General features: G+C 48.8%; 3 protein-coding genes across 3 annotated transcripts; all 3 read left to right on the top strand.

The window, feature by feature from the left end:
• Positions 1-575: 575 nt before the first annotated feature.
• Positions 576-1,773, top strand: LOC136489552 (MDIS1-interacting receptor like kinase 2-like). Its single transcript, XM_066486151.1, has 2 exons — positions 576-1,535; positions 1,735-1,773. The coding sequence occupies exons 1-2, from the start codon at positions 576-578 to the stop codon at positions 1,771-1,773; spliced, it is 999 nt and encodes a 332-aa protein (XP_066342248.1).
• A 14,510-nt stretch (positions 1,774-16,283) lies between these two features.
• On the top strand, positions 16,284-19,727 carry LOC136489551 (leucine-rich repeat receptor-like protein kinase PEPR2). Its single transcript, XM_066486150.1, has 4 exons — positions 16,284-16,289; positions 16,370-16,543; positions 16,618-16,978; positions 19,477-19,727. Exons 1-4 carry the CDS (start codon positions 16,284-16,286, stop codon positions 19,725-19,727), a joined length of 792 nt encoding a protein of 263 aa, XP_066342247.1.
• Positions 19,728-19,948: 221 nt separating this feature from the next.
• LOC136489550 (MDIS1-interacting receptor like kinase 2-like) lies at positions 19,949-21,362 on the top strand. Its single transcript, XM_066486149.1, has 2 exons — positions 19,949-20,693; positions 21,076-21,362. Exons 1-2 carry the CDS (start codon positions 19,949-19,951, stop codon positions 21,360-21,362), a joined length of 1,032 nt encoding a protein of 343 aa, XP_066342246.1.
• The last annotated feature ends 6,279 nt before the right edge of the window (positions 21,363-27,641 follow it).

Genomic DNA, 27,641 nt, shown 5'->3' with positions numbered 1-27,641 from the left:
GTTTGGTAGGGGCGGCTGGCCGAACCGCCCCTACAAATGCTTATTAGCCGCCCCTAAAAACCATATCTGACGTAGTGATTATGTCTAAAATATATTAAAAACAATATATTTAAAAGAGCTAAAAAGATTTATAATTTGAAACGAAACCACGGCCAGAGTAGGTCCCAACTCCCATGCATGGTTGTTCTTTCGGCAGATTGCATTATTCTATATTTCCTGTGTGCCTTTTGAATTGGAAAAATGTGCAGAGCTACTGAGGTAGACTGAGCAACGTTTCTAGCACGCATGCACGACTCGCCTTTCCGGTCTCGATCTATGTGTGAAAAAGTGAAACAACACTTCCTAACAATGCTTTGAGAATAGACTGAACCAACGACCACGCCCATGAGCAAATCAAAGAAAGCGACCAGAGTGCTTCATACGTTTTAAAATTCATTCAAATAAAGCACGTAGTCATCACTATATATACACACATAAACATAAACCCAACTCGATCTCCACCACCACAGCATATCCCAATGCATGCAACCAGCCCTAGCAACAAAATACACGTATAGTAAATCCTAAACACTACGATGGCGATCCTCCACACAAATTTATTGAAGTTGCTATGCACACTAACAATAAGGCTAGTAACAATTCTCTTGTTGCTCGTCGTCGTTCTGCACGCGGGCGGCACCGCGGAGCATCACGGCGGTCAGCTGTCGTCGTCGTCTCTAAGGTCCCAGAAAGAAGCCCTCCTCCGGTGGAAGTCGACCCTGCAGCAAAGCAGCAGCAGGGCGCCCGCACTGGACTCATGGCAGCCAGGTTCTAGCCCGTGCAACGGCAACTGGACGGGCATCGCCTGCAGCGTCGTCCACGTCCACCGTGGCCACCGCCGGCGCCGCGCACCCCTGGCAGCGGTCACCAGCATGTCGTTGCCAGAGGCCGGCATCAGTGGAAGCCTCGGTGAGCTCAACTTCTCCGCCCTCCCGTTCCTCCGGTTCATCAACCTCAGCTACAACAGCCTCGCCGGAGGAATCCCCCCAGCCATCACGTCGCTAACCACACTTTCCTACCTCGACCTCACTAGCAACTCGCTCCACGGACAGATACCACCGGAGATCGGTCGCATGGGACGCCTCCGGCTGCTGTGGCTCGCCCTCAACAACCTCACAGGCTACATCCCCGCGTCCCTCGGGAACCTGACCATGCTGACTGACCTCAGCGTCCTCCAAAACATGCTGGTCGGGACCATCCCGGACGAGCTCGGGAAGCTCACGCACCTAGAGGCCATGGAGCTCAGCGGCACCTTGTTGAGCGGCGCAATACCAGATAGCATAGGCAACCTGACCAGACTACGCCTCCTGCACCTCTACGAAAACCAGCTGTCACGGCCCATTCCATCCTCTCTAGGCAACCTCCTCAACCTTGTTGATCTTGAGCTCACCGGGAATCGCTTGAGCGGCGGAATTCCAGTCTCGCTGGCAAATCTCACTCAGCTCCAGTTGCTTTACCTCTCCGTCAATCAGCTCACAGGTCCAATCCCCCAGCAGGTAGGGTTGATGGAAAACCTAAGCCAGCTATCTCTATATACAAACCGGCTAGGAGGCCCGATTCCGCCTAGCTTGGGGAATGCAACCTGGCTAAACTACATTAATCTCTGCGATAACCAGTTTGTGGGGCCCATCCCTAGTGAGATTGGCTATTTGACGGGTCTCACTGACTTGTATCTATGCCAAAACCTCATTTCAGGCTCAATTCCTGCTAGCCTTGCCAACATCACGGGCATGAGAGAGCTACTTCTCTTCTACAACAAGCTGTCAGGTCCGCTGCCTCGAGAATTTTATCCTATCCTCACCCAGTTGGATGTGATCAATCTGAGCAACAACTCCCTCTCGGGCGAATTGCCATCTGATGTGTGCAAAGGGGGGAATAATCTCTGGGAGTTCATCGTCGCCTCTAACATGTTCACTGTCCCTATCCACTACCGGAATCGCAAGCTTTGCCGAGTGCCAATCACAACGGGAAACAGGGGCTTTGCCGAGTGTTTCCTACTTTGCCGAGTGCCAAATGTCGGGCACTCGGCAAAGATATACTTTGCCGAGTGCCGCACTCGGCAAAGACAAACACTCGGCATATCCTTCTTTGCCGAGTGCCAGGCACTCGGCAAAGGATAGCACTCGGCAAAACCTCCCTTTGCCGACTGTCGGGCTCTTGGCAAAGCTAAACACTTGGCAAAGGCTAACCGAGGTGACGGCGGCCACCCACCATTAGGCTTTGCCGAGTGGTCGCCGTCAGACACTCGGCAACGAATTTTTTAAATTTTTTAAATTTTTTTGTTTATTTTCTTTGCCGAGTGCCCTGGCTCTGGCACTCGGAAAAGGTTTTTATTTTTATTTTGTTTATTTTCTTTGCCGAGTGCCCTATCTCTAGCACTCGGCAAAGATTTTTAAAATTTTTTGTTTATTTTCTTTGCCGAGTGCCCTGGCTCTGGCACTCGGCAAAGGTTTTTAAAGACCCCCTTTGCCGAGTGCCAGGTCTGGCACTCGACAAAGGGGGTCTTTGCCGAGTGCCCTGTCTCTGGCACTCGGCAAAGAAAATAAACAAAAAATTAAAAAAACCTTTGTCGAGTGCCAGAGACAGGACACTCGGCAAAGAAAATAAACAAAAAAAAAAAATAAAAACCTTTGCCGAGTGCCAGAGCCTGGGCACTCGGCAAATAAAATAAACAAAAAATTAAAAAAATCTTTGCCGAGTGCTAGAGACAGGGCACTCGGCAAATAAAATAAACAAAAAAATAAAATAAAAACCTTTGCCGAGTGCCTGCCCGTGACACTCGGCAAAGGACCTAACATCAAAATGGGCCGCGGCCGGCCCACGCCGGCCAAACCCTACGCGCCGCCGCCACCGCCGCACCCGCGCCCGCGCCGCTCACGCGCGCTGCACGGCGCCCCGCCCCGCGCTGCCGCGCCGCCCGCGCGCGCTGCTCCGGCGGCCCGCCCCGCGCTGCCTCACTGCCTGCGCGTGCCCACGCCGCCCGCGCGCTGCCCCGCCGGCCCGCCCCGCGTTGCCGCTGCACGCGCGCTGCCCCAGCGTCCCACCCCGCGCCGCCGCTGCACGCGCGCGCTACCCCGACGCCGGCATCAAGCCTCGCCCCGGCCCTCCCCGCCGCCGATTTGCGTCGCGCCGCGTCTGGCCCCGCTTCCCGCCGCCGCAACCGGCGAAGAGCGCCGCACCCGGCCCTGCCGGCCGCTGCCCCGCCGCTCCCCGCCCCGCCACGCCCCACCGAACGACCGGTGCAGAAGGAGGAAGAAGGGGGAGAGGAAGGAGGAAGGAGAGGATGGAGGAAGGAGGTTGCCTTCCCGTTCCATTCCCGGCGCCATCTTCCCCGTGTTCCCATCTCGTCGACGCCTCTGTCGCCAAGGTATAATGATGTGGCATTGTGATTGTCGGCCTTCGAGCCGTTGTGATTGTCGGCCTTCGAGCCGTTGTGATTGTCGGCCTTCGTGCCGTTGTTTTTTGCAGGTTTTGGAAACCTCCCCGTGCAGGGGAGGTGCTGCCAAAATTTAGAATTGACCAAAATATATTTGTTTTTCATGCAGGTGAAGGAACTGTCTGAGCGGAGCCAGAGCACCTTGGCTACACCGATCGTCTTCCTCGGCATTGCGGGTCTGTCTGCACCGCGTCGCCTCGCCACTACACCGACTCGCCACCGCCCCGCTAGCCTGACTCCACCGACACCCTAGGTATAACCCCTCTTTTGCATACCTTGGTCGTAGATCGTGTAACCAAGTTAGGCGTCTCCCATCCGAAAGAGATACGGTTGGTGGTATGCATATCTTTGCATATCTACGGCCGTATCTTTTTTAGATTGTCCACATTATTTGGACAGCCCGCAGATGCGTAGATGAGTTTAGTTTCCATGGTCCGCTCTGATCCGAGATAGGGTTTCGACATTACCTCCCTGTTGTTCTCCGGATACACACTCTCCCTGCCAGGACGTGTATCGGGAGAACAACGGGGAGGTGCTGCCGAAATTATGTCTAGGATAGGAGCAGACCATGGTAACTAACCTCATCTATGCATCCGCGGGTGAGATTAGGACCTATCCTCACCTATTAGACAGTATGAAAGTCCTGTAGATGTAGTTGATGGTTGCATTACTCGCTGGCATTTTAGAGGATGGATGACCGTCAGTGGATGTACATGGGCTGGAAAAGATACATGGAGTACATAGATGAATGGTTTCGCAAGACCGAGGCTTTTTTGAACAAGGCATTTGGCAAGGCTTCGTCATCACATCTGCTAGAGCCGTGTCCCTGCTCCAAATGTGCAAACAGGAGAAGGATAAACAGGGTCAACATGGGTAAACATCTTGTGAAGAATGGATATATGCCAGGCTACACCCGGTGGATCTACCATGGTGAAGACCATCGTACGAGAGAGGAGGTGGTGAGACCACGCGTCGAAGCTTTTGATGATGATGCCGGTGTATTATATGCCGGTGTATTCAACCAGATTCCGTCTACCCAGGAAAAGATGTCTATATTGTGGCTCAACAGACCTACCAGGTGTATTATATGCCATACGCGTGCCAAGATGAAGAGCTTAAGGGTTGGGCTATTGTGCACAAGGTACCACCACATGGTAAACTACCTGCCCCAAACGATGAAGATTACAACTTCAATCCAAGCACATATGAGGAAGAGTTCTTTCAAGAAGAGGGGCCACAAGGAAGCTTTGTGATAGACTTAACCGAAGCGATAGAAATGGAAGTAGACAATGAAATGGTTGATGATGAGGATGCTGGAGATGAGGTCCAAAATGTGGATGACCTACAAATGCTTGAGCGATTACGTTTAGGCAATGGCAATGAAGACAACATTCCTCCTTCAATTAGTGTTGATGACTTGGACAATGTTAATAGCGATGATGAGACCTATGATCCAGCTAATCCCAATAATGATGATTATTTCTAATAAATGTAATACTAAAGTTGATTATCATTTTGCATCTATTTCTAATTAAGTGTTTTTTAAGCATGAATATTATTTCTAATACATGCAATACTTTTATTTTTTTTCAGGTGATTCAACAAAGATGGCGGGTGGGCGTCACAGGCCCGTCAGGTTGCTCTACCAAGCGGGGGAGGAGGCCGAGGGGTCAGACGCGAGGAGGAGGAGGAACCCGAGGAGCAGGAGGCCCCTGGCATGTCTACAGGCGTCGGAGGAGGCGGAGCCGGTGACGCCCGTGGAGAGGGCGCATGAGGAGGAGGAGCAGGAGGAGGAGGAGGTTTCGCAGACGCCCCCCGAGGGCGACGAGGAGGAGGCGCCCTTCGACGAGGAGGAGGCGTTGGCGGGAGGCACGGGTTCCTCTTCCTCTGCTCCGAGGGTGTACCTGCGAGGTCCCGCGAGCCTCCCTGCTTTTCCGCTTCCTCACCGCCGCCCAGTGATTCGCCCTGAAGGGCAAAAGTAAGTAAACTTGACATTTTATTTGCCCCTACTTCATATGATAAGTTCAAACAAAGATGAACTACTATTTTTTCTTAATCACATGTGCAGGAACTGGGTGGTTGTGTCCGGTGCTGGTGCACGCGCCCCCAATGGCATCCTGGGTCTTCTGTGCAGGCAACACTACCCCGGCGTCGTCACATACAAGAACAACATGTTGGCGGCCTGTTCGTTTGACCACTACGCCATCGCCGCTGATACGGAGTCGTACCCCAACAAGGCAGCACGGGTCATTGGGGAGTTCTGGGTAAGTCTCCTCGCATAGCATTGCTTCTTTCATTGAACTTTTTCTTTAAAAAATATCCATACAAATATCGTGTTTGTCTGCAGGCTTATTTCAAATGCGAGGAGGGATTTGAGGGCAGGAAGGATCAGGTGGCGACCAAAGCCTACAAAAAGCTCGTCGTCGACATGATTCACGAGGCGAAGATCTAGGTCGTTGTCACCTACTATGGGTCGAAGCTTGGACAGAGGGTCAAAAAGGCCGACGCCAGAACCATGGACCTAACCCGGGAGCAGTACATTGAGGTACATGAGAACATCTAGATTGATTCATTTTGAGAATTAGTAGGTTTAATTAGATCATCTTATGTGTCAATTACCGGATGACATGCAGATGATTCCTTGGTGGTGCGCATCGTATCCCGAGGCGTGGGAGAAGATCGTGGACAACTGGTTTATGGAGGGGTATGCCTCGACGCACAACGCTACAAGGGAACGGCGTTTGGAGATGCAAGGACCAGCACACCATCAAGGCAGCCGCAACCTCGCCAGATACAGAGACGCATGGGTACACGAATTCACACTCGGCAAAGAAAATAAACAAAAAATTAAAAAAACCTTTGCCGAGTGCTAGAGATAGGGCACTCGGCAAAGAAAAAAAAAAATAAAATAAAAACCTTTGCCGAGTGCCAGAGCCAGGGCACTCGGCAAAGGATAGCACTCGGCAAAACCTCCCTTTGCCGAGTGTCGGGCTCTCAGCAAAGCTAAATACTCAGCAAAGGCTAACTGAGGTGACGGCGGCCACCCACCGTTAGGCTTTGCCGAGTGGTCGCCGTCAGACACTCGGCAATGAATTTTTTAAATTTTTTTTAATTTTTTGTTTATTTTCTTTGTCGAGTGCCCTGGCTCTGGCACCCAGCAAAGGTTTTTATTTATTTTTGTTTATTTTCTTTGCCGAGTGCCCTGGCTCTGGCACTCGGCAAAGGTTTTTAAAGACCCCCTTTGCCGAGTGCCCTGTCTCTGGCACTCGGCAAAGAAAATAAACAAAAAATTAAAAAAACCTTTGCCGAGTGCTAGAGACAGGGCACTCGGCAAATAAAATAAACAAAAAATTAAAAAAATCTTTGCCGAGTGTCAGAGACAGGGCACTCGGCAAATAAAATAAACAAAAAATAAAAATAAAAACCTTTGCCGAGTGCCTGCCCGTGACACTCGGCAAAGGACCTGCCCGTGACACTCGGCAAAGGACCTAACATCAAAATGGGCCACAGCCGGCCCACGCCGGCCAAACCCTACGCGCCGCCACCGCCGCCGCACCCACGCCGCCCACGCGCGCTGCCCGGTGCCCCGCCCCGCGCGCGCCCGCGCGCGCTGCTTCGGCGGCCCGCCCCACGCTGCCTCGCCGGCCCGCCCCGCGCCGCCGCTGCACGCGCGCTGCCCCGGCGTCCCGCCCCGCGCCGCCGCTGCACGCGCGCGCTACGCCGACGCCGGCATCAAGCCTCGCCCCGGCCCTCCCCGCCGCCGATTTGCGTCACGCCGCGTCCGGCCCCGCTTCCCGCCGCCGCGACCGGCGAGGAGCGCCACACCCGGCCCTGCCGGCCGCTGCCCCGCCGCTCCCCGCCCCGCCACGCCCCACCGAACGACCGGTGCAGAAGGAGGAAGAAGGGGGAGAGGAAGGAGGAAGGAGAGGAAGGAGGAAGGAGGAAGGAGGTTGCCTTCCCGTTTCGTTCCCGGCACCATCTTCCCCGTGTTCCCATCTCATCGACGCCTCTACCGCCAAGGTATAATGATGTGGCACTGTGATTGTCGGCCTTTGAGCCGTTGTGATTGTCGGCCTTCGAGCCATTGTGATTGTCGGCCTTCGAGCCGTTGTGATTGTCGGCCTTCGTGCCGTTGTTTTTTGTAGGTTTTGGAAACCTCCCCGTGCAGGGGAGGTGCTGCCAAAATTTAGAATTGACCAAAATCTATTTGTTTTTCATGTAGGTGAAGGAACTGTCTGAGCAGAGCCGGAGCGCCTTGGCTACACCGATCGTCTTCCTCGGCGTTGCGGGTCTGCCTGCACCGCGTCGCCTCGCCACTGCACCGACTCGCCACCGCCCCACTAGCCTGACTCCACCGACACCCTAGGTATAACCCCTCTTTTGCGTACCTTGGTCGTAGATCACGTAACCAAGTTAGGCGTCTCCCATTCGAAAGAGATACGGTTGGTGGTATGCATATCTTTGCATATCTACGGCCGTATCCTTTTTAGATTGTCCACGTTATTTGGACAGCCCGTGGATGCGTAGATGAGTTTAGTTTCCATGGTCCGCTCCGATCCAAGACAGGGTTTCGGCATTACCTCCCCGTTGTTCTCCGGATACACACTCTCCCTGCCAGGACGTGTATCGGGAGAACAACGGGGAGGTGCTACCGAAATTATGTCTGGGATAGGAGCAGACTATGGTAACTAACCTCATCTACGCATCCGCAGGTGGGATTAGGACCTATCCTCACCTATTAGACAGTATGAAAGTCCTGTAGATGTAGTTGATGGTTGCATTACTCGCTGGCATTTTAGAGGATGGATGACCGTCAGTGGATGTACACGGGCTGGAAAAGATACATGGAGTACATAGATGAATGGTTTCGCAAGACCGAGGCTTTTTTGAGCAAGGCATTTGGCAAGGCTTCGTCATCACATCTGCTAGAGCCGTGTCCCTGCTCCAAATGTGCAAACAGGAGAAGGATAAACAGGGTCAACATGGGTAAACATCTTGTGAAGAATGGATATATGCCGGGCTACACCCGGTGGATCTACCATGGTGAAGCCCATCGTACGAGAGAGGAGGTGGTGAGACCACGCGTCGAAGCTTTTGATGATGATGCCGGTGTATTATATGCCGGTGTATTCAACCAGATTCCGTCTACCCAGGAAAAGATGTCTATATTGTGGCTCAATAGGCCTACCAGGTGTATTATATGCCATACGCGTGCCAAGACAAAGAGCTTAAGGGTTGGGCTATTGTGCACAAGGTACCACCACATGGTAAACTACCTGCCCCAAATGATGAAGATTACAACATCAATCCAAGCACATATGAGGAAGAGTTCTTTCAAGAAGAGGGGCTACAAGGAAGCTTTGTGATAGACTTAACCGAAGCGATAGAAATGGAAGTAGACAATGAAAGGGTTGATGATGAGGATGCTAGAGATGAGGTCCAAAATGTGGATGACTTACAAATGCTTGAGCGATTACGTTTAGGCAATGGCAATGAAGACAACATTCCTCCTTCAATTAGTGTTGATGACTTGGACAATGTTAATAGCGATGATGAGACCTATGATCCAGCTAATCCCAATAATGACGACTATTTCTAATAAATGTAATACTAAAGTTGATTATCATTTTGCATCTATTTCTAATTAAGTGTTTTTAAGCATGAATATTATTTCTAATACATGCAATACTTTTATTTTTTTCAGGTGATTCAACAAAGATGGCGGGTGGGCGTCATAGACCTGTCAGGTCGCTCTACCAAGCGGGGGAGGAGGCCGAGGGGTCAGATGTGAGGAGGAGGAGGAACCCGAGGAGCAGGAGGCCCCCAGCACGTCTACAAGTGTCGGAGGAGGCGGAGGTGGTGACGCCCGTGGAGAGGGCGCACGAGGAGGAGCAGGAGGAGGAGGAGGTTTCGCAGACGCCCCCCGAGGGCGACGAGGAGGAGGCGCCCTTCAACAAGCAGGAGGCATTGGCAGGAGGCACGGGTTCCTCCTCCTCTGCTTCGAGGGTGTACCTGCGAGGTCCCGCGAGCCTCCCTGCTTTTCCGCTTCCTCACCGCCGCCCAGTGATTCGCCCTGAAGGGCAAAAGTAAGTAAACTTGACATTTTATTTGCCCCTACTTCATATGATAAGTTCAAACAAAGATGAACTACTATTTTTTCTTAATCACATGTGCAGGAACTGGGTGGTTGTGTCCGGTGCTGGTGCACGTGCCCCCAATGGCATCCTGGGTCTTCTGTGCAGGCAACACTACCCCGGCGTCGTCACGTACAAGAACAACACGTTGGCGGCCTGTTCGTTTGACCACTATGCCATCGCCGCTGATACAGAGTCGTACCCCAACAAGGCAGCATGGGTCATTGGGGAGTTCTGGGTAAGTCTCCTCGCATAGCATTGCTTCTTTCATTGAACTTTTTCTTTAAAAAATATCCATACAAATATCGTGTTTGTCTGCAGGCTTATTTCAAATGCGAGGAGGGATTTGAGGGCAGGAAGGATCAGGTGGCGACCAAAGCCTACAAAAAGCTCGTCGTCGACATGATTCACGAGGCGAAGATCTAGGCCGTTGTCACCTACTATGGGTCGAAGCTTGGACAGAGGGTCAAAAAGGCCGACGCCAGAACCATGGACCTAACCTGGGAGCAGTACATTGAGGTACATGAGAACATCCAGATTGATTTGTTTTGAGAATTAGTAGGTTTAATTAGATCATCTTATATGTCAATTACCGGATGACATGCAGATGATTCCTTGGTGGTGCGCATCGTATCCCGAGGCGTGGGAGAAGATCGTGGACAACTGGTTTATGGAGGGGTATGCCTCGATGCACAACGCTGCAAGGGAACGGCGTTTGGAGATGCAAGGACCAGCACACCATCAAGGCAGCCGCAACCTCGCCGGATACAGAGACGCATGGGTACACGAATTCATTTATCTATTCTGATGCTCAATTATGACTGATTTCTAATCTTCTTGATGTCTTTCTCGTAGAGGGTGGCACATCAAGGGCAGAAGTGCTCGGACTTCTAGGCATGGTGCATGTCCCATAAGGGAAAGGCGACGTTCGACGTCTCCTTCAGCCTGTAGGATGGGTCCCAGGAGTACACGAACCCGAGCGTCCACACCCGCATCAGCGAGTACACATCGGCGGCAAGGTCAGTCCTTGGCCAGACTTCGACCCGTGCACGCAGGAGATTGATACGGAGCTCGTCATGAGGTTGGGAGGAGGGAAGAAGCACGGCCACATGTGGATTGCCGATGGCACAATCGACTCGACCGCTGTCCCTGATCTCTCCACGACCCGAGCCCATAGCACGAGCGAGAGCCTGGCCATACGCACACGGCCGACCGTTGCACAGCAGTGGGTCGACGTCCTCGAGGTAATTTCAGTTTGACTCGTCGTATATTGACTTTTACACACCATAATTAGCTATGCATTACTGAAACATTAGAGTGAAATGTTGTAGGCCCGGCTCGAAGAAGAAGCTCGGCAGCGTCAAGAGCTACAGGTGCAGCTGATGTCCCAGCGTCAGAACTATGAGAGTAGGTTGACAGGCATCACGGAAACCTTTGAGACTCGGTTGTCGAGCATCACGGCCTTTCTTCAAAGCCTTGGGCAACATACGGGTCTTGCTGTGCCACCTGAGCTGCTCGCTCCACCACCTCCACCTGCAGCCTCACCCTAGGATGGACCTACACCTGTGAGTATGAAAGTTAATTGCAGTCTCTTACATGCAAGTCATTTCTAATTAGCTAGCCAAGTACATATCTAACACATAGAATATATACTCCTTTGTGCAGCCTCAGTCGGCGCCTCAGCCGGCGCCTCAGTCGGCGCCTCAGCCGGCGCCTCAGTCGGCGCCTCAGCCGGCGTCTCAGTCGGCGGGTTCCAATAATCCGCCTAATCCTCAGGATCCGTATCGGTCACTGCCCGATCAAAGGCGTATTTGGTAATGAGTTTGAACTTGTCCATGTTCATGGAATTGTGGTAATAAACTGGATGTTAGATGATGAACAACTTTTGAACTTGTCAATTTCGATGTGATATATTCAGACACTTATGTTTGTGACTTCTAAATGGTGTTTGTGATATGTAAGTGATGAATGTGTGATGAATGTCATGGATTTGAAGAATGTGATGAATATCTGTGAAATTTTCTGTTTGAATGTGTGATGGAAGTGTTGGAATGTATAAACAAGAAAAAAATAGGCAATTATAGACGCTTTGCCAAGTGTCACACTCGGCAAAGGCCTCTTTGCCGAGTGCAATGACCACTGCACTCGGCAAAGCTGGCAAAAACTGGAGGGAAACATCAGCTTTCCTAGATTTGCCGAGTGTAATTGCAAGGACACTCGGCAAAGCTGGGCTCTTTGCCGAGTGTCAGGCCACGGTACTCGGCAAAGGGAAGGGGTTTGCCGAGTGCCGTGGCCTGACACACGGCAAAGAGACTTTTTTTTTAAAAAATAAAAAATTCTTTGCCAAGAGCCGACACTCGGCAAACAATTTCGGGAAAAAATTATATAAATTCTTTGTCGAGTGTCGTCCTTGAGACACTCGACAAAGCAACCGCCATGATAGCGCCCCGTTAACGGCTACTTTTCTTTGCCGAGTGTCCGGTCGACACTCGGCAAAGGCTTTGCCGAGTGCCCGACAAATGACACTCGGCAAAGAAGGCTTTGTCGACATTTTTTTCTCCGAGTGGTCTATGCCGAGTGCAGCGCTCGGCAAAGCCTTTGCCGAGTGTTTTTAGGCCTTTGCCGAGTGCCGTAGGCACTCGGCAAAGTTCCTGTTTCCCATTGTGAATAACTTTGCCGAGTTTTTTTTTTATCTCGGGCACTCGGTAAAGGCTGTCTTTGCCGAGTGCCCAAACTCGAACACTCGACAACGACACGACCCTCGACAAAGTTGGTCTTTGCCGAGTGCTCAGTTTCAGCACTCGGTAAAGACGTCCTCTTTGCCGAGTGCTCAGACATACCACTTGGCAAAGACTTTCTTTGCCGAGTGTCAACGTCTCACACTCGGCAAATTTTGGCCCGCCGTTAAACTAGCCTGCCGCCATCAGCTCTTTGCCGAGTGTACAAATGCAACACTCGGCAAAGAGTGTCTTTGCCGAGTGTCCAAAGCAGACACTCGGCAAAGTATAATTTTTTTTGACTCCTGCACTTCAAAATTTTTCACCTCTCCACATACCACATTTAGTACTCCATGCTTAAGTTTGGTGTATTTTTGAATTTATTTGCTATATTTAACTAATTAATTGCATTTCAAGCAATTTTTTGAATTAAGTTAAATTTGAACTGCAAGTGATTCAAATATTTGAAAAAATGAGTATAAAATTGATATTCATGTTATTCAACCCAGTTTGAGGCCTTACCTATAAGATTATAAGGGTTTTCGAACATCTTATTTTGGAAACACGACCCCGAGCGTGTGGTTGAATAGTTTTTAAATTCTATAAAAAGCAAAGGAAGTCCGAAAATCATGAAATTTGATAAGATGTCATGATATCATATGTGGAGGCTGTGGTAAAAAATTGAGAAGGTGTCGCATAAGTTGTCACGTACATTGCTTACAAACCAAAACATCTCCGAAGAAGTTTCATGATTGTTGAGAATGACCTGGTAAGATTTGGAGTGAAAGTGACGGTCGAGTTGTGGTTTGACTCCGAAACTTTTTGTATAGCCAATAGACATCAAAGATCGTGTCATGTTAAATTTTAGCGATTTTTTTTTGATCCATTTGATAATTATTAATTTGTAATTGCAATTATATAAATGGAATTTAAGCTATAACTACATGAAATCATGGTCTATTTTTCGCTGAAGCATCAAATTTGCATTGTTGAGTGAATTTGACAAGGTATTTTCAAAGTGTATTGGAACAAATTTGGAAAAAACGGTTAAGGAAATAGAAAAGTTTTTTAAAAAAAAATACCTTTGCCGAGTGTCCTAGGGTTCGCACTCGGCAAAGTATAGTCTTTGCTGAGTGCCTTATCGGGTTGACTCTCGGCAAAGATTTTTAATGTTTTTTTTAAAAATCCCGGCTTTGCCGAGTGCCGGATCGCGGACACTCGGCAAAGGCTTGACCCAGGACTTAACTGCCACGGCCGAGACTCACTCACGCACGCACGCTCACCACCCCTGCCAGAGTGCCAGCGCCGCCCCCTCGCTCCCTCACCGCGTCCTCTGCAACCTCCCCTCCCCTCGCTCCCTCACTGCCCCTGCCAGCGCGGCCCCCCGCCCTGCCCGTCATCCTCGCGCCGCCGCGCCTTCTCCCGCGCTGCCCCGCTCATGCCCGCCCGCCGTGCTCGCGCCCGGCGCGCTCGCCCGCCGGCCGCGGCCCCAAAGCCGCCTCCACCGGCAAAGTTTGGCCCGTCGGCTGCCCCCGTCACCGCCCCGCCCGCAACGCCGCGCCTGCGCTCCGCCCCGCGCTCGCCCGCCCGCCCACGCCGGCCGCTCCCACCGGTGGCCCGCCGCCTGGACTCGTCTCGCCCGCGGCCGATCTCCTCCATCCGCTCGCCGCGCCGCAACCCGGAGAGGAGACTAAGCTCGGTCGAGCACCACCTGGGGCCCAGCGTCCTCGCGACCATCTCCGGCACGGCGTCCGGCCTCTGCAGCCCCGGTAATTCAGTTGTGCTAAAACTTGTCTATACAGTTGCGTGCGGACCATGCATTATTCCTTCCTGAAATTAATTTGTGCTAAAACTTGTCTATTACATTTTCTTGCCTGTAAACTATGTTGTTGCAGTGGATTTGTTAAATTAAGAATTTCTCCTTAGCGTTTATGCTTCTTAATGGTACAAACCGTCTAAAATATTTCAAAGGCACCTAATGGAATGGTAACAATACATCAGTTCCCTTTTATCATTAAAAATAATTTCATCTTTACCTCAAACTACAACTTTGGATCTCAAAATCCATTCGATATATATGCCTTACAAAGTATTGAACTAATCATGATTTTAAGAAGACAAAAACTATCATGTACAGCTACTTGTGTCATAATAAAACGAGTAGCATAAAAAAAGAATAAACCAGTCTTAGATCAACATGCATAAAAACTATCATGTTCAGAAAGGATATCAAAGGCTTGAACTGCTCATGGTCTGGTGGGTAAATCTGTACATGGATGCAGTTTCCCTGTACAAATAAGCAGAGTTCAGCAAGTCTAGTCTAAGGCAAGATGAATGGTGATAACGGTTCTGCCACTATTGCATATTGTATCTCCCTTCGTATTTTAGAGTCCTGTCATGTAACTTTATATCTTATAGCTAGGTTCCATAGTAAAAAACCTACACAGTTATGGTAAAAACTATGGATTTTACAGCCTATCACAAATATACATAATCTTATAGTCAGCATACATGTGAGCATAGGAAGACAAGCGACAATATGTACCTCTTCATCAATCAAAACCAAGTCACTATGCAACATCTTTGATTCATCATGTGGATCATAGAAGTCCCAGAACCTAGAGGCACGCACACATATGGTCTCACTGCAGTTACCAGGCATGAGACCAGGAATCAACCTATCTCCCATCTGCAGGCACAGAATGAGATATAGAATTAGTACAAGAGTCATGGCACAATAAGTTTCATATGCGAGATTAAGATCGAAAGAGGGAAACCTTGGTATAGAAGACATCACACACATCATGTGAACCAATACACTCAATGCAAAATAAGAGATGTACGTGGCCAGCCAACATTTTCAAAAGCACGTATATACAGCAAGGCCCAAAATGTAACACATCGCAAAAGTTTCAGGCTGATGCCGCAAGGACCTCTCGGTACACAACATTTCGAGTCTTTGAGCCACACGAACCATCAGTATTCTCAATCAGAATTCTTAGGCCACCTCTAGAAGTCGACCGTGAAACAGCCACATAGAGTTGGCCATGTGTAAAAATAGGTTTTTTTAGGTAAAGGCCAACCCTTGAAAGAGTTTGCCCCTGGCTCTTATTTATTGTCATAGCGAAGCATATTCGTACTGGAAATTGTCTCCTCTGTAGCATGAATGGCCACTTCACATCTGCAGTGTTAAGGGCGATTCTTGGTATAAAAACCTCTTCGCCAACTTTAGACCCCATTAGTATTATGCACTGCCTGTGGTGCGGCGGCAGGGGGCTCCTCTTCCTCTGGCACGGCTAAACTCTATCAGTGAGGTCCCTCGCAACTCCCGAAGCGACCGATACCTCTTGAGAGACGCCCGATGGTTCGACCCGGTGGTTCAAAGTAAGTAACTTTACATGCTGTCACTATTTTCTCATTTGTTATGTTGAAACTAATAATTTTTCTTGATCACTTGGGAAGGGGTTTCGTGATTGTGGGTGCAGGTGGTCATGGACGCCATCCCAATGGCGTTCTTGGTGTTTTGTGCAAGACACACTTCCCTGGCTTTGTTGACTTTGCCGGAGTGCGGCAGCCGGCCTAGACGTTTGCCCACTACGCCGTCTGCGCAGATGCATATGATCGGGATGGCAGGATCTACGGCCACAAGGCAGAGCGGGTGATTACGGAGCTGTGGGTAAGTCTTCGTCTCACTACACTGCTCAATTCATCGCATTCATTGGACATTCTTCAAATAATGATAGGATACATTGCGTCTACGTACAGGATTTCTTCAGATGCGAGCCGGGATGGGAGGTGGCAGCGAGGGCGGCGGCTAACAAAGCTTGTCACAAACTAGTGGGTGACATGCACTACGAGGCGCGCCTCCAGGCCGTCGTGACATACAACGTAACCTTCGAGTTTAGGAAGGCCACGAAAAAAGAGGCAAGAAAGGAGACGCTGACCAAGGAACAATACATGAAGGTAAATATATAAGATTAATACTAATTTTTTCTAAGATTAAATAAGCTTAATTTGATCTACATATACTTGATGTCATATAGGTGGTTCCGTGGTGGTGCACTGGGCACGAAGACTGCTGGGAGGCAATGGTGGACAAGTGGTGCAGCCCCGAGTGGTGGGAGATGCACAACGCTTGTCGGGAGCGGCGTTTGATGATGCCTGGTGCACCACACCATCAAGGCAACCTTTGCCTCCTGGCCTACGCAGATAAATGGGTACGCTGAATCCATTTCTTTATTCTAAAGCTCAACTATGCAAATTTCTAATCATCCTACTGTTTCTTTCGCAGTCGACGTCACATGGTGGCGCGCCCGTCTCCCAGTTCGAGGCGTGGGCAATGGCCCACAAGGGCAAGGCAACGTCTGACGTCCACTACAACCCGAAGGACCCGCCCGAGGCGTACAGCAACTCGTTCGTCCACACCCGCCTCACTGAGTACACAGCGATGGCAAGGGAGGTCCATGGGCCAGAGTACGATCCCACCTCCGAGGACCTTGATGGAGAAGTCGTCATGAGGTTGGGAGGAGGGAAGAAGCACGGGCGGTACTGGATTGGCGACGGCGCAATCGACCTGGCCCGTACTAGGTCTCTCTCCCAGATTCGAGCAAGGAGCACGAGCTTGAGCCCGGCCATACACACACGGCTGGACTGTACATAGCACACGGTGCAGGCACTCAAGGTTATTTCTGTTTTATTCGTCGTTCATTGATTTTTACATACCTTTGCTTTGCGTTGTATCATTGGGGTGAAATATTGTAGGCCGAGGTGGCGGAAGAGAAGAGGCGATGGGAGGAGGCTGAGGCGAGGGCTGAGGAGGATCGACGGAGGATGGAGCAGATGTTTCAGTATATTCAAGGTCTTGGAGCTCACTCAGGCTATGTTCCGCCACCGATGATATTCACTCCACCAAATGATCCTGCTGTCACTCCTGTAAATTTCTCTACCTTAAATCTAAATGTGAATGTGGATATGGATATATGACCCTAATATGTGAGATGAACTTTGACAATTCGTGGTACCACACACCTCTATTGTCTGCAAATCGGCATGGCAAATTCTTTATTGAACTAAAACTCATCCTTGGTTGGACACTTGGACCTGGACTGTTTCTTGTGGCTGTAGACCAAGCTCGTCCAGATGCAGTATATTGCAATCTGGACACAACTCACAACTCAACAGCATGTCTCTTCAATCTTTTATATATGGAGATGCACTTTAGTCAAATTCAAATGAACACACACAGCACGTAGTTAGGTACTTCGTTCGATACAGCGGGCAAGCGGCAGCTGCCTGAGAAAACACAAAACCGGATTCAAACGGCTGCTGCTGAACCAAGCTAGGTCCAGCATAGCCTTTTAGCCTGTGGAAGAGAAGGCAATATGTACAAGACAAATACCATGCAACAATTGACTTACAAATTGGGTGCAAAAAGAAGAAAAAACACCAACACTCAGCAAACATGTAAATAGGTGGTCAGCCAGATATTGTGCAGCAGATAACTCTCTCAAATCAAAGCCACGATCGATCTGAGGGAGACAGAAAAAAAAAGTTTTGCTGCTGGTAAGTTCCCCAGAATGTCAGACCCTTGTCCTATGCACCGGCAGCAGCAAGAAGCTTATTTCCTTTCAAGGAAGGAACAGTTAAAAAGATTGCAATATACTATAAATAAAGAGGGCAGGATACCAACAGAGACAAAGCAAATATTCACTGCAATCTGTGTGAAAAACTTGATCATTGCTACTCTCGTGGTTCTTACAGTACTGTACTACCTATACTACTAGTGTGCAATGCAAGCACTACGCATGCGTACCTATATATACTGACAAAGACGAAGAAGCAGTTCTGATCTATTGTCCCCCCCCCCCCCCCCCTATATATAGAACCTACCTTAAATCTTGTCTCACACATGCAATCACTTCTCTTTTGTGCAGGGGTAATCGGCGGCGTCGAATAATATTTATGGCACACCTCCAGCTCAGGGCACACCTCCGTCGCAGTGGGACCGGTGGAGTGGCCGTCAACAATAGAGGTAGATGGACTTGTGCTTGTGATGCTTATTTGTGAATGGTGGCACTTGTGGCGGCACTTGGATGATATTTGTGGACTATGTGATACTTGTGGACAACTTGTGATGATATTTGTGGACTATGTGATACTTGTGGACAACTTGTGATGATATTTGTCATGATTATGGATTATATGTGATGGCTGTGTGATATATGTGATTGTTGTGTGATATGTGATATATATGTGATGGTTGTGTGATATATGTATGTGTGGATGCAATAAACAAAAAAAATGCAAAAAAAAGCAAATTTCCCAGCTATGCCGAATGCAATCACCAAGACACTCGGCAAAGCTGGGAGGCTTTGCCGAGTGCTATGACCATTGCACTCGGCAAAGGCAGGGAGGCTTTGCCGAGTGTCACCAGTAAGGCACTCGGCAAAGCCTCCCTGCCTTTGCCGAGTGCCACAAGTAAGACACTCGGCAAAGCCTCCCTGCCTTTGCCGAGTGCGACACTCGGCAAAGAGCGGGCTTTGCCGAGTGCCCCCCGTGAGGCGCTCGGCAAAGCGACCGTCACCGTCAATTGGCGCCGTCAGGCAACTTTTCTTTGCCGAGTGGTTTGCTGGCACTCGGCAAAGCCTTTGCCGAGTGCCCGACAAAAGACACTCGGCAAAGAGGCCTTTGCCGTCACCGGCTTTGCCGAGGGTTACACTCGGCAAAGGCTTTGCCGAATGTATATGGGGATTTGCCGAGTGTCATAGGCACTCGGCAAAGAGCCTGAGTTCGGTAGTGATCCCGAGAGGCCTGCAAAATTGCAGGAGCCTACTGAGAGTTGACCTATCTTCTAACAAGCTTACAGGGGACATATCAGATTTTGGGCCGTATCCACACCTCACTCAAGTAAGCTTGTGGGGAAACAATCTCCACGGGCATTTGTCAAAATCCTGGGGTTCAAGCACTAATTTGACCAAGTTGGTTATGGCAAAAAACATGTTAACGGGAAGCTTGCCACCTGAAATATCAAACCTAGTGAAGCTAGAGGTACTTATGCTCTACGGCAACAAACTAACAGGCCAGATACCACCAGAACTAGGCAACCTAGCCAACCTGTACATGCTCAGCTTATCGGGAAACGAATTTTCAGGTGATATACCACCTGAATTTGGCCAGATGAGTAATCTGCAGTTTCTCGATATATCTATGAATAAGTTAAATGGGTCAGTACCGCAGGAGCTTGGGAGTTGCACTGAGCTGCTATCATTGCTAATGAATCACAACAGCTTGAGCGGAGAATTGCCGGTGTCCTTGGGTAATCTTGGGAACCTGCAGCTTGTGCTGGATTTGAGCAATAACAATTTCACAGGCGCACTTCCTGTGCAGCTCTCGGGAGCTTAGTTAAGCTGGAGGTACTAAACCTCTCCCACAACCAATTCGATGGAACCATTCCACCCTCCTTCGCTGACATGGCTAGTTTGTCGGCACTTGACGTGTCATACAACAACTTGGAAGGGCCTCTTCCAATAGGGCGACTATTTCATAATGCCTCCATAGGATGGTTCCTCCATAATAACGGCCTCTGTGGCAATCTCTCAGGCCTTCCAACATGCGCTTCAGCTATGGATTTGGAGCATCATGAGAGAAGAATTCGCAGATTGGCATTAGCTATTTCCATTCCTTTGTGCATAGTCGTTGTGCTCACATTTTTAGGAGTTGTTATGATTATTCACAAGAGAAAAAGACCGCACGACAACACGACCGCTGTAGATACAAGAGATGTGCTTTCAGTGTGGAATTTCGATGGGAAACTAGCATTTGAGGATATCATTAGGGCAACAGAAAATTTCAGTGAGAGTTACATCATTGGATCAGGTGGGTATGGCACCGTCTATAAAGCTCAGCTTCGAGGGGGGAGATTGGTTGCAGTAAAAAGGCTTCATAAAACTGAAGAAGACAATATGAATGATGAAAAGAGATTCATAAGCGAAATCGAGGTGTTGACAAAGATACGGCACCGAAGCATCGTTAAGCTATATGGGTATTGCTCCCATCAGTTGTACAAATTTCTAGTTTATGATTACATTGATAGAGGAAGTCTTCATGCAACCTTGGAGAACGAGGAGCTAGCAAAGGAATTGAACTGGCAGAGGCGAGTTGCCATTGCTAGAGACGTGGCTCAAGCTATGTACTATTTGCACCATGAATGCAACCCGCCAATAATCCACCGTGACATTACAAGTAGCAACATATTGATCGATGCACATTTCAAAGCTTGTGTTTCAGATTTTGGCACAGCAAGGATTATAAAACCTGATTCATCCAATTGGAGTGAATTAGCAGGTACATATGGTTATATAGCCCCAGGTATGTGGCTTGCTTTAATTCTACTTGCCTGTTGCATACTTGTTAGAAATAAGTTTCACAAAACTGCGACTATATATTGGTACCTAAAATTTATTAGAAGACTGTAACATATGGAATTAGTTTCATACTACTACAGCTACCTTGGTAGTTTGGTGCCATTACTACAAGTTTGCATACAACTACAACTTTTACTCAACGTTTCACAATAGAAAGTTGTCCTTTTGCATTACTAGGGTAAGAAAAAGTAGTATGGTTCTATATATGAAACTACTCCCATAATTTGTAATTATTTTAACAGTTAGGTGTAAATAATTGTAGATTTATGAGATTTTTCTATATTATTCTTTACTTGACTCTAATTCTTTTATTTTTTTTTATGTAGAGCTTTCATACACATCAGTGGTGACAACAAAGTGTGATGTCTACAGCTTTGGTGTAGTTGTGCTTGAGATTGTGATGGGAAGATACCCTAGGGAACTTCAGACCCTTCCTTCCATTGAGATTGCAATGGAAATGTTGGACCAGCGAACACCATTGCCAACAATGGAGGAGGTAGAAGAAATCGCTTTGCTTGTCCAATTGGCATTTGCTTGCATGCAAACTTCTCCTCGCTCAAGACCAGAAATGCAGGATGTCTATCAGAAACTGACTCGCCACCCCTTCTCATGATGTTGCCATATTTCTTATGCACTTACTCTGGAAAAGTAACACAAGAACATGTCAAAGATTAGCAGTTTAGGGTTTGATAACCTGAGACTTGTATTATTTAACCCCAATCTGTAGACATAATACTATAGTGGCACTGGATAAAGCCCAACGAGATAGTGTCTGGCGTGGCCACCGTAATAATGCATCAAAGCAAGATCATATAACTATAGATTTTATTTGTTGAACCTTTTCTATTTTCTATAAATATTTTTTTCTTGTGAATTACTGGAGATGTGTAATGACTTGCACCCTATGTCTAGATATCTGAATTACACATGCATATCAAAATTCAAAAGCGTTGTATCGCTTGCCAACAACTAGGATAATTACATATGACTCTATTGATGCAAAAGTTGCATCCATGCATGATTATGGTTTTTTTTACTAGTAACAATATATTACAGAAAATTTTAAGTCTAAGTTCAAGCTATTTAAAAGACCGCCAAATCAAGTTGTGCCATACATTCATGCACCGAGGCTATTTACTGTTTAGCAATGTCTTTCGCTATTACTCTCTTTATTCCAAATTATAAGTCATTTTGTTTTTTATAGATACATAGTTTTTGCAATGTATATCTAGACATAGCGTATATCTAGGTGCACAGCAAAAGCTATGTAACAAGAAAAGTCACAACAACTTATTATTTGGAATGGGGGGAGTATTAGCTAGGCACGTGTGTGATCACTGCAACCCTAGCAGTGCGCAACCAGTGCATGGGACAGATCATCCAAGTGGTTCGATTCGCCTACTACCTTGTCTTGTTCAGTTAACCTTTTTTCGAGTGTAACATAGTAAAACCATGCTCCCCCAATGTCTCACTGGTACGTGGTGTTAAATAGGGGTGGGAAGCCTTGTTGGGAGGTAGGGTGCGGCCTCCACATTGGTTCAACACCTCATAATGAAGAAAGTGTGGTGGCCGTGTGATACATAACTATACGTATAACTTATCTCCAACTGTGTGATGGCGCGTGGAGAATAATTGTTCATTTGTGTCCATGACCACTTGTCCCCTTCTCTTGGCCATTCCTCCTAGACATGATACATGTATTTGGATTCAACCAGCATTATCGCTCTGTTCACTTGGCTTATAAGCCGTACTTTTTCAGCCAACGAACATTATTTTTCTCTCACAACAAATCAGCCAACAGTACTTGCAGCCATGGCTTATCAGCCAAGCGAACAGGGCATATATTGGCGCCGTCGGATGGCAACTATCGTATCCACGACCACTTCATAAGTCCTACTCAATGGGCAGCCGAGGCCACCTATCACGCACAAAGAAATTTTTATCATCGCCTCCACATACGATATCACGACATCTCAATAAGTTTCATGATTTTCGGACTTCGTTTGCTTTTTATAGAATTTAAAAACACTTCGCACGCAAGTTCACGGTCATGTTTCGTGAACAAGATATCCGAAATTTTGGGTCCGTTCCTGGATACGGCCTCACACTACACTCAGTAACATGACTATCATTTTTTGAATCATTAAATTCCATTATTCGTACCACGTGCAGTTCAAATTTATATTTTTCGAAAAAAATCAAGTGAACGAAATAAAGTAACTAAATATATCAAAAAGCCACAAAAAAATCCCTAAATTCTAACGAGGAGTTCCTGGTACTTTAAAAGGGCTGCATAAAAAATTTGGAGGCCAAAAACAAAAAAAAAAACTTTGCCGAGCGCCGGGGCATGGCACTCGGCAATGGGGGTCTTTGCCGAGTGCCAAGAATAAGGCACTCGGCAAAGAGGATTTTTGAATTTTTTTTAGAAATTTCCTCTTTGACGAGTGCCTTCATAGGGGCACTCGGCAAAGACATTTCAAAAAAAAATAATTTCTTAAATTCCTATCTTTGCCGAGTGCCGAATTAGTGGGAACTCGGCAAAGACATTTCAAAAAAAATTGAATCTTTGCCAGCGCCGTGTCAGGGGCCCTCGGCAAAGTATTTTCAAAAAAAAAAAAATTGCCGAGTGCCAGATCTAGGACACTCGGCAAAGATTTTTTTTTTTAAAAAAACCTTCTTTATTGAGTGCTAGGCCAGGTGACTCGGTAAAGAGGCGGTTAAATAAAATTAAAAACCTTTGTCGAGTGCCAGATCAGGGGCACTCGGCAAAGGGGGGATTTAACCCCACCGGCTGGGCCGGCCTACACACCCCGCACACACGCACACACACACACACACACACACACACACACACACACACACACACACGCCACCGCCCGCGCGCCCGCGCCGCCTGGCCGCTCGCCACCGCCCGCGCCGCCACCGCCACCGCCCGGGCCGCCCCCGCTGCCCGCACCGCCCGCGTGCCCGCGCCACCGCGACGCCAAGCCGCCCGCGTTCCTGCGCCGCCCGCGCGCCCCCGCTGCCCGCACCGCCCGCGTGACCGCGCCACCGCGACGCCAAGCCGCCCGCGTGCCCGCGCCGCCACCGCCCGTGCCACCCGCGTGCCCGCGCCACCGCAAGGCCAGGCCGCCCGCGCGCCCGCCAGCCACCGGGCCACCGCCGACGCCACGCGCCGCCACCCTTCCCCGCGCCGTGCGCCGCCCGCCACAGCCCCTCCCCGCCCTCGGCTGCGCACCGTGGACCGCCCGCCCCAACGCCGCCCGTGCCCGACCCCGTTCCCGACTCCGGCGACCCCGACCCCGCCCGCCCCTACCCCCGGCGCCCGTCAGGTATGCCCTCTCTCTTGTTGTTGCCGTGGTAGTGATAGTTGTAGTAGTATTAGTTGTAGTAGTAGTGCTAGTGGTAGTAGTAGTATTAGAAGTAGTGGTAGTAGTAGTAGAACTAGTGGTAGTAGTAGTAGCAATAGTGGAAGTAGTAGTAGAAGTAGTGGTACTACTTGGATATATTCTTCTGCATGGATTGATATCCAAACTACATGGCTTCTCTTGAGACATATGTGCTTGTCGACCATCGTGCCATTGTTTTTTGCAGGTTTTGAAAACCTCACCGTGCAGGGGAGGTTCTGCCAATTTTTTTTTTAAATTACATTTTTTTGTTCCATTTTTGTAGAGAAGAGCCCGTCGGAGCCGAGTCGGAGTTCCCATCGCCATGCCGGTCTGCCTGCACCGCGTCGCCTCGCCACTGCATTGACCCGCCACGGCCCTGCTAGCCTGACTCCACCGCCACCCTAGGTATAACCCCTCTTTTTGTATCATGGTCGTAGATCGCGTATCCTAGTTAGGCGTCTCCCGTTCGAAAGAGATACGGTTGGAGGTATGCAGATCTTTGCATATCTATGACCGTATCTATTTCGGATTGTCCATGTTTTTTGGACAGCCCGCGGATGCATAGATGGGTTAGTTTCCGTGGTCTACTCCGGTCTAAGACAGAGTTTTGGCATCACCTCCCTGTTGTTCTCCAGATACGCACTCTTCTTTGGCAGGACGTGTATCTGGAGAACAGCGGGTAGGTGCTGCCGAAATTCTGTCTCGGATAGGAGTAGAGCATGGAAACTAACCTCATCTACGCATCCGCGGGTGGGATTAAGACCTATCCTCACCTATTAGATAGTAGGAACACCATGTAGATGCAATTGAAAGTTACATTACTCGCTGATACATATGTTAGAGGATGTACACGGGCTGGAGAAGTCAGAGTGATTACACCACAGAATGGATGAACAAGACCGATGCTTTCTTGAACAGTGCATTTGGCAAGGCTGCTAAAGGACATTGCCTAGTTTTGTGTCCCTACAGCAAATGTGGAAACAGGAGAAGGGTAAACAAGGTGGAAATGGGTAAACATCTTGTGAAGAATGGATTTACGCCGGACTACACCCGGTGGGTCCACCATGGTGAAGCCCATCGTATGAGAGAGGAGGTGGTGAGACCACGGGTGGAGGGTTTTGATGCTGATGCCGGGGTAGCAGACATGTTAGATGACTTTCACCAAGGACAGTTCAATGAGGGACGTGAGAAGGAGGAGGTGGAGGCAGCCACACAGGCGTTCTACGACATGATGGACTCGGCACAGAAACCCCTTCACGATCGGTCAACGGTGTCTCAACTGGATGCCATTGGACGCTTAATGGGGTTGAAGTCCGAGTTGAACTTGAGTCGAGAAGGCTTCGATAAGATGTTGGACGTGATTGGCACCCTACTTACGGAGGCCCACATTCTGCCAAAGAGCATGTACGAGTCACATAAACTCCTTTGTGCACTTAAGATGTCGTATGAGTAGATACATGCTTGTCCGAAGGGGTGCGTCCTATTTAGGAAAGAACACGAGCATGCAAAGTTCTGTCCAAAGTGTAAATCCTCTAGGTACCTGGAGGTAGACTTTGATGATGGCAAGAAGAGGCAACTTACGATCCCTGTGAAAATCCTACGGTACCTTCCGTTCCTACCGATGATCCAACGACTATACATGACTGAGGAATCCGCGAAACAGATGACATGGCACAAAAATGGCAAACGGTATAATCCTGACAAGATTTTACATCCATCCGATGGTGAAGCTTGGACCTGCTTTAATGACAAACATCATGTCACGCTCGTAATGTACGTGTCACGCTGGCAATAGATGGGTTCAATCCTTATGGAATGATGGCTGCCCCATACACATGTTGGCCCATCTTCCTTATCCCCCTTAATCTCCCCCCGGTGTCTCCTTTCAACGACATAATGTATTCTTGTCGTTGATAATTCCTGGACACCCAGGGAGTAATATGGGTGTGTTCATGGAGCCCGTGTTTGATGAATTGGTCCATGCTTAGGATGAAGGGGTATGGACATACGATCGAGCTACAAAGACAACCTTCAAAATGCACGTTTGGTACCACTACTCCCTGCATGACTTCCTGGTGTATGGGATATTCTGCATCTGGTGTGTTCATGGGAAGTTCCCATGCCCAATATGCAAGGAAGGTGTAGGTTCATTTGGTTGTAGAAGGGTGGCAAGTATTCGTCGTTTGATAGACATCGTCAATTCCTACCTCTTGACCATCCATTCAGACCAGACATCAAGAACTTTATGAAAGGTGTCAAAGTGACAAACCCTGCACCGCGGATGATGACTGGTGCCGAGGTTCATGCTCAGATAGATGCTCTCGTGCCCAATGAAGAAGGTGGTTTTGTGGGATATGGTGAGCAACATATGTGGACTCATATCTCGGGCATGACGAGGCTCCCCTATTTCGATGGCCTTCTTCTACCGCATAACATTAATGTAATGCACACTGAAAAGAATGTTGCCGAGGCACTTTGGACAACACTCATGGACACTGAAAAGTCTAAGGACAACCCTAAGGATAGAGTGGACCTGGCAACGTTGTGCGATAGACCAAATCAAGAGATCCAGCCTCCTAGTCGTGGCAAGACCTGGAGAAGGCCTAAGGCCGATTTCATCTTGAAAAAGGACCAAAGGAGGGAAGTACTTGAATGGATCAAGATGCTAATGTTCCCTGATGGGTATGCAGCGAATCTAAAGAGGAGAGTGAACTTAGGCACTCTACGAGTCAATGGGATGAAGAGTCATGACTACCACATATGGATTGAGCGGCTTCTTCCAGCGATGGTTCGAGGCTATGTCCCAAAGCATGTCTGGCAAGTGCTGGCAGAGTTGAGCTACTTATTCCGCCAGCTTTGTGCCAAGGAGCTCTCTCGGACCGTCATTGATGACTTGGGAAAAGCGGCACCCGTGTTGCTCTGTAAGTTGGAGAAGATCTTTCCACCTGGCTGCTTCTTGCCGATGCAGCATTTGATTGTGCACCTCCCGTATGAGGCACGGATGGGGGGGGGGCATGCAGAATTGTTGGTGCTATCCAATCAAGAGATGTCTGAAGACTCTTCGCAAAAAATGTAGAAATAAAGCCAAAATTGAGGCTTCCATTGCAGAGGCATACATTCTAGAGGAGGTGTCAAACTTCATAGAGAAATACTACACTGAGAACCTTCCTAGCGTTTATAATCCACCCCCTCATTACAATGCTGGAGAAAATAAATCAAACCTCAGCCTTTTCCAAGGGCAACTCGGAAGCGCAAGTGCATCGACCACTAAGCAATTGAAAAATGAAGAGTGGCGAAGTATCATGCTATATGTGTTGACCAACCTTGTCGAGGTGCAACCGTTCATTGGGTAAGTTCTGAATGAACTTGTTTCATTTCGCCGTATGTCCTTGTTTCTTCGTCCAACCCCCTTGTTTTTTGTTGGTACAGGGAATTTCTTCATCAATCCTAGCATGGATCAAGGCAACCTACCCCGCAAAAAAATGATACCCTTCCTTCATAGG

Source organism: Miscanthus floridulus, chromosome 10 (genome assembly GCF_019320115.1).
Source record: "Miscanthus floridulus cultivar M001 chromosome 10, ASM1932011v1, whole genome shotgun sequence".
NCBI lineage: Eukaryota > Viridiplantae > Streptophyta > Magnoliopsida > Poales > Poaceae > Miscanthus > Miscanthus floridulus.
Note: the sequence above shows the minus strand (reverse complement) of the source record. Positions and strands in the feature narration are given on the sequence as shown.

Excerpts from the sequence above, each read along its gene's own strand:
- LOC136489551 (XM_066486150.1), top strand. Across the intron at positions 16,544-16,617 it reads TGGCCTACGCAGATAAATGG|TCGACGTCACATGGTGGCGC; the intron begins GTACGCTGAATC and ends TTTCTTTCGCAG. Across the intron at positions 16,979-19,476 it reads CATACACACACGGCTGGACT|GTGATATACCACCTGAATTT; the intron begins GTACATAGCACA and ends ACGAATTTTCAG.
- LOC136489550 (XM_066486149.1), top strand. The coding sequence starts at position 19,949 with ATGGATTTGGAGCATCATGAGAGAAGAATTCGCAGATTGGCATTAGCT. Across the intron at positions 20,694-21,075 it reads ATATGGTTATATAGCCCCAG|AGCTTTCATACACATCAGTG; the intron begins GTATGTGGCTTG and ends TTTTTTATGTAG.
- LOC136489552 (XM_066486151.1), top strand. The coding sequence starts at position 576 with ATGGCGATCCTCCACACAAATTTATTGAAGTTGCTATGCACACTAACA. Across the intron at positions 1,536-1,734 it reads CAGGTCCAATCCCCCAGCAG|GCTCAATTCCTGCTAGCCTT; the intron begins GTAGGGTTGATG and ends ACCTCATTTCAG.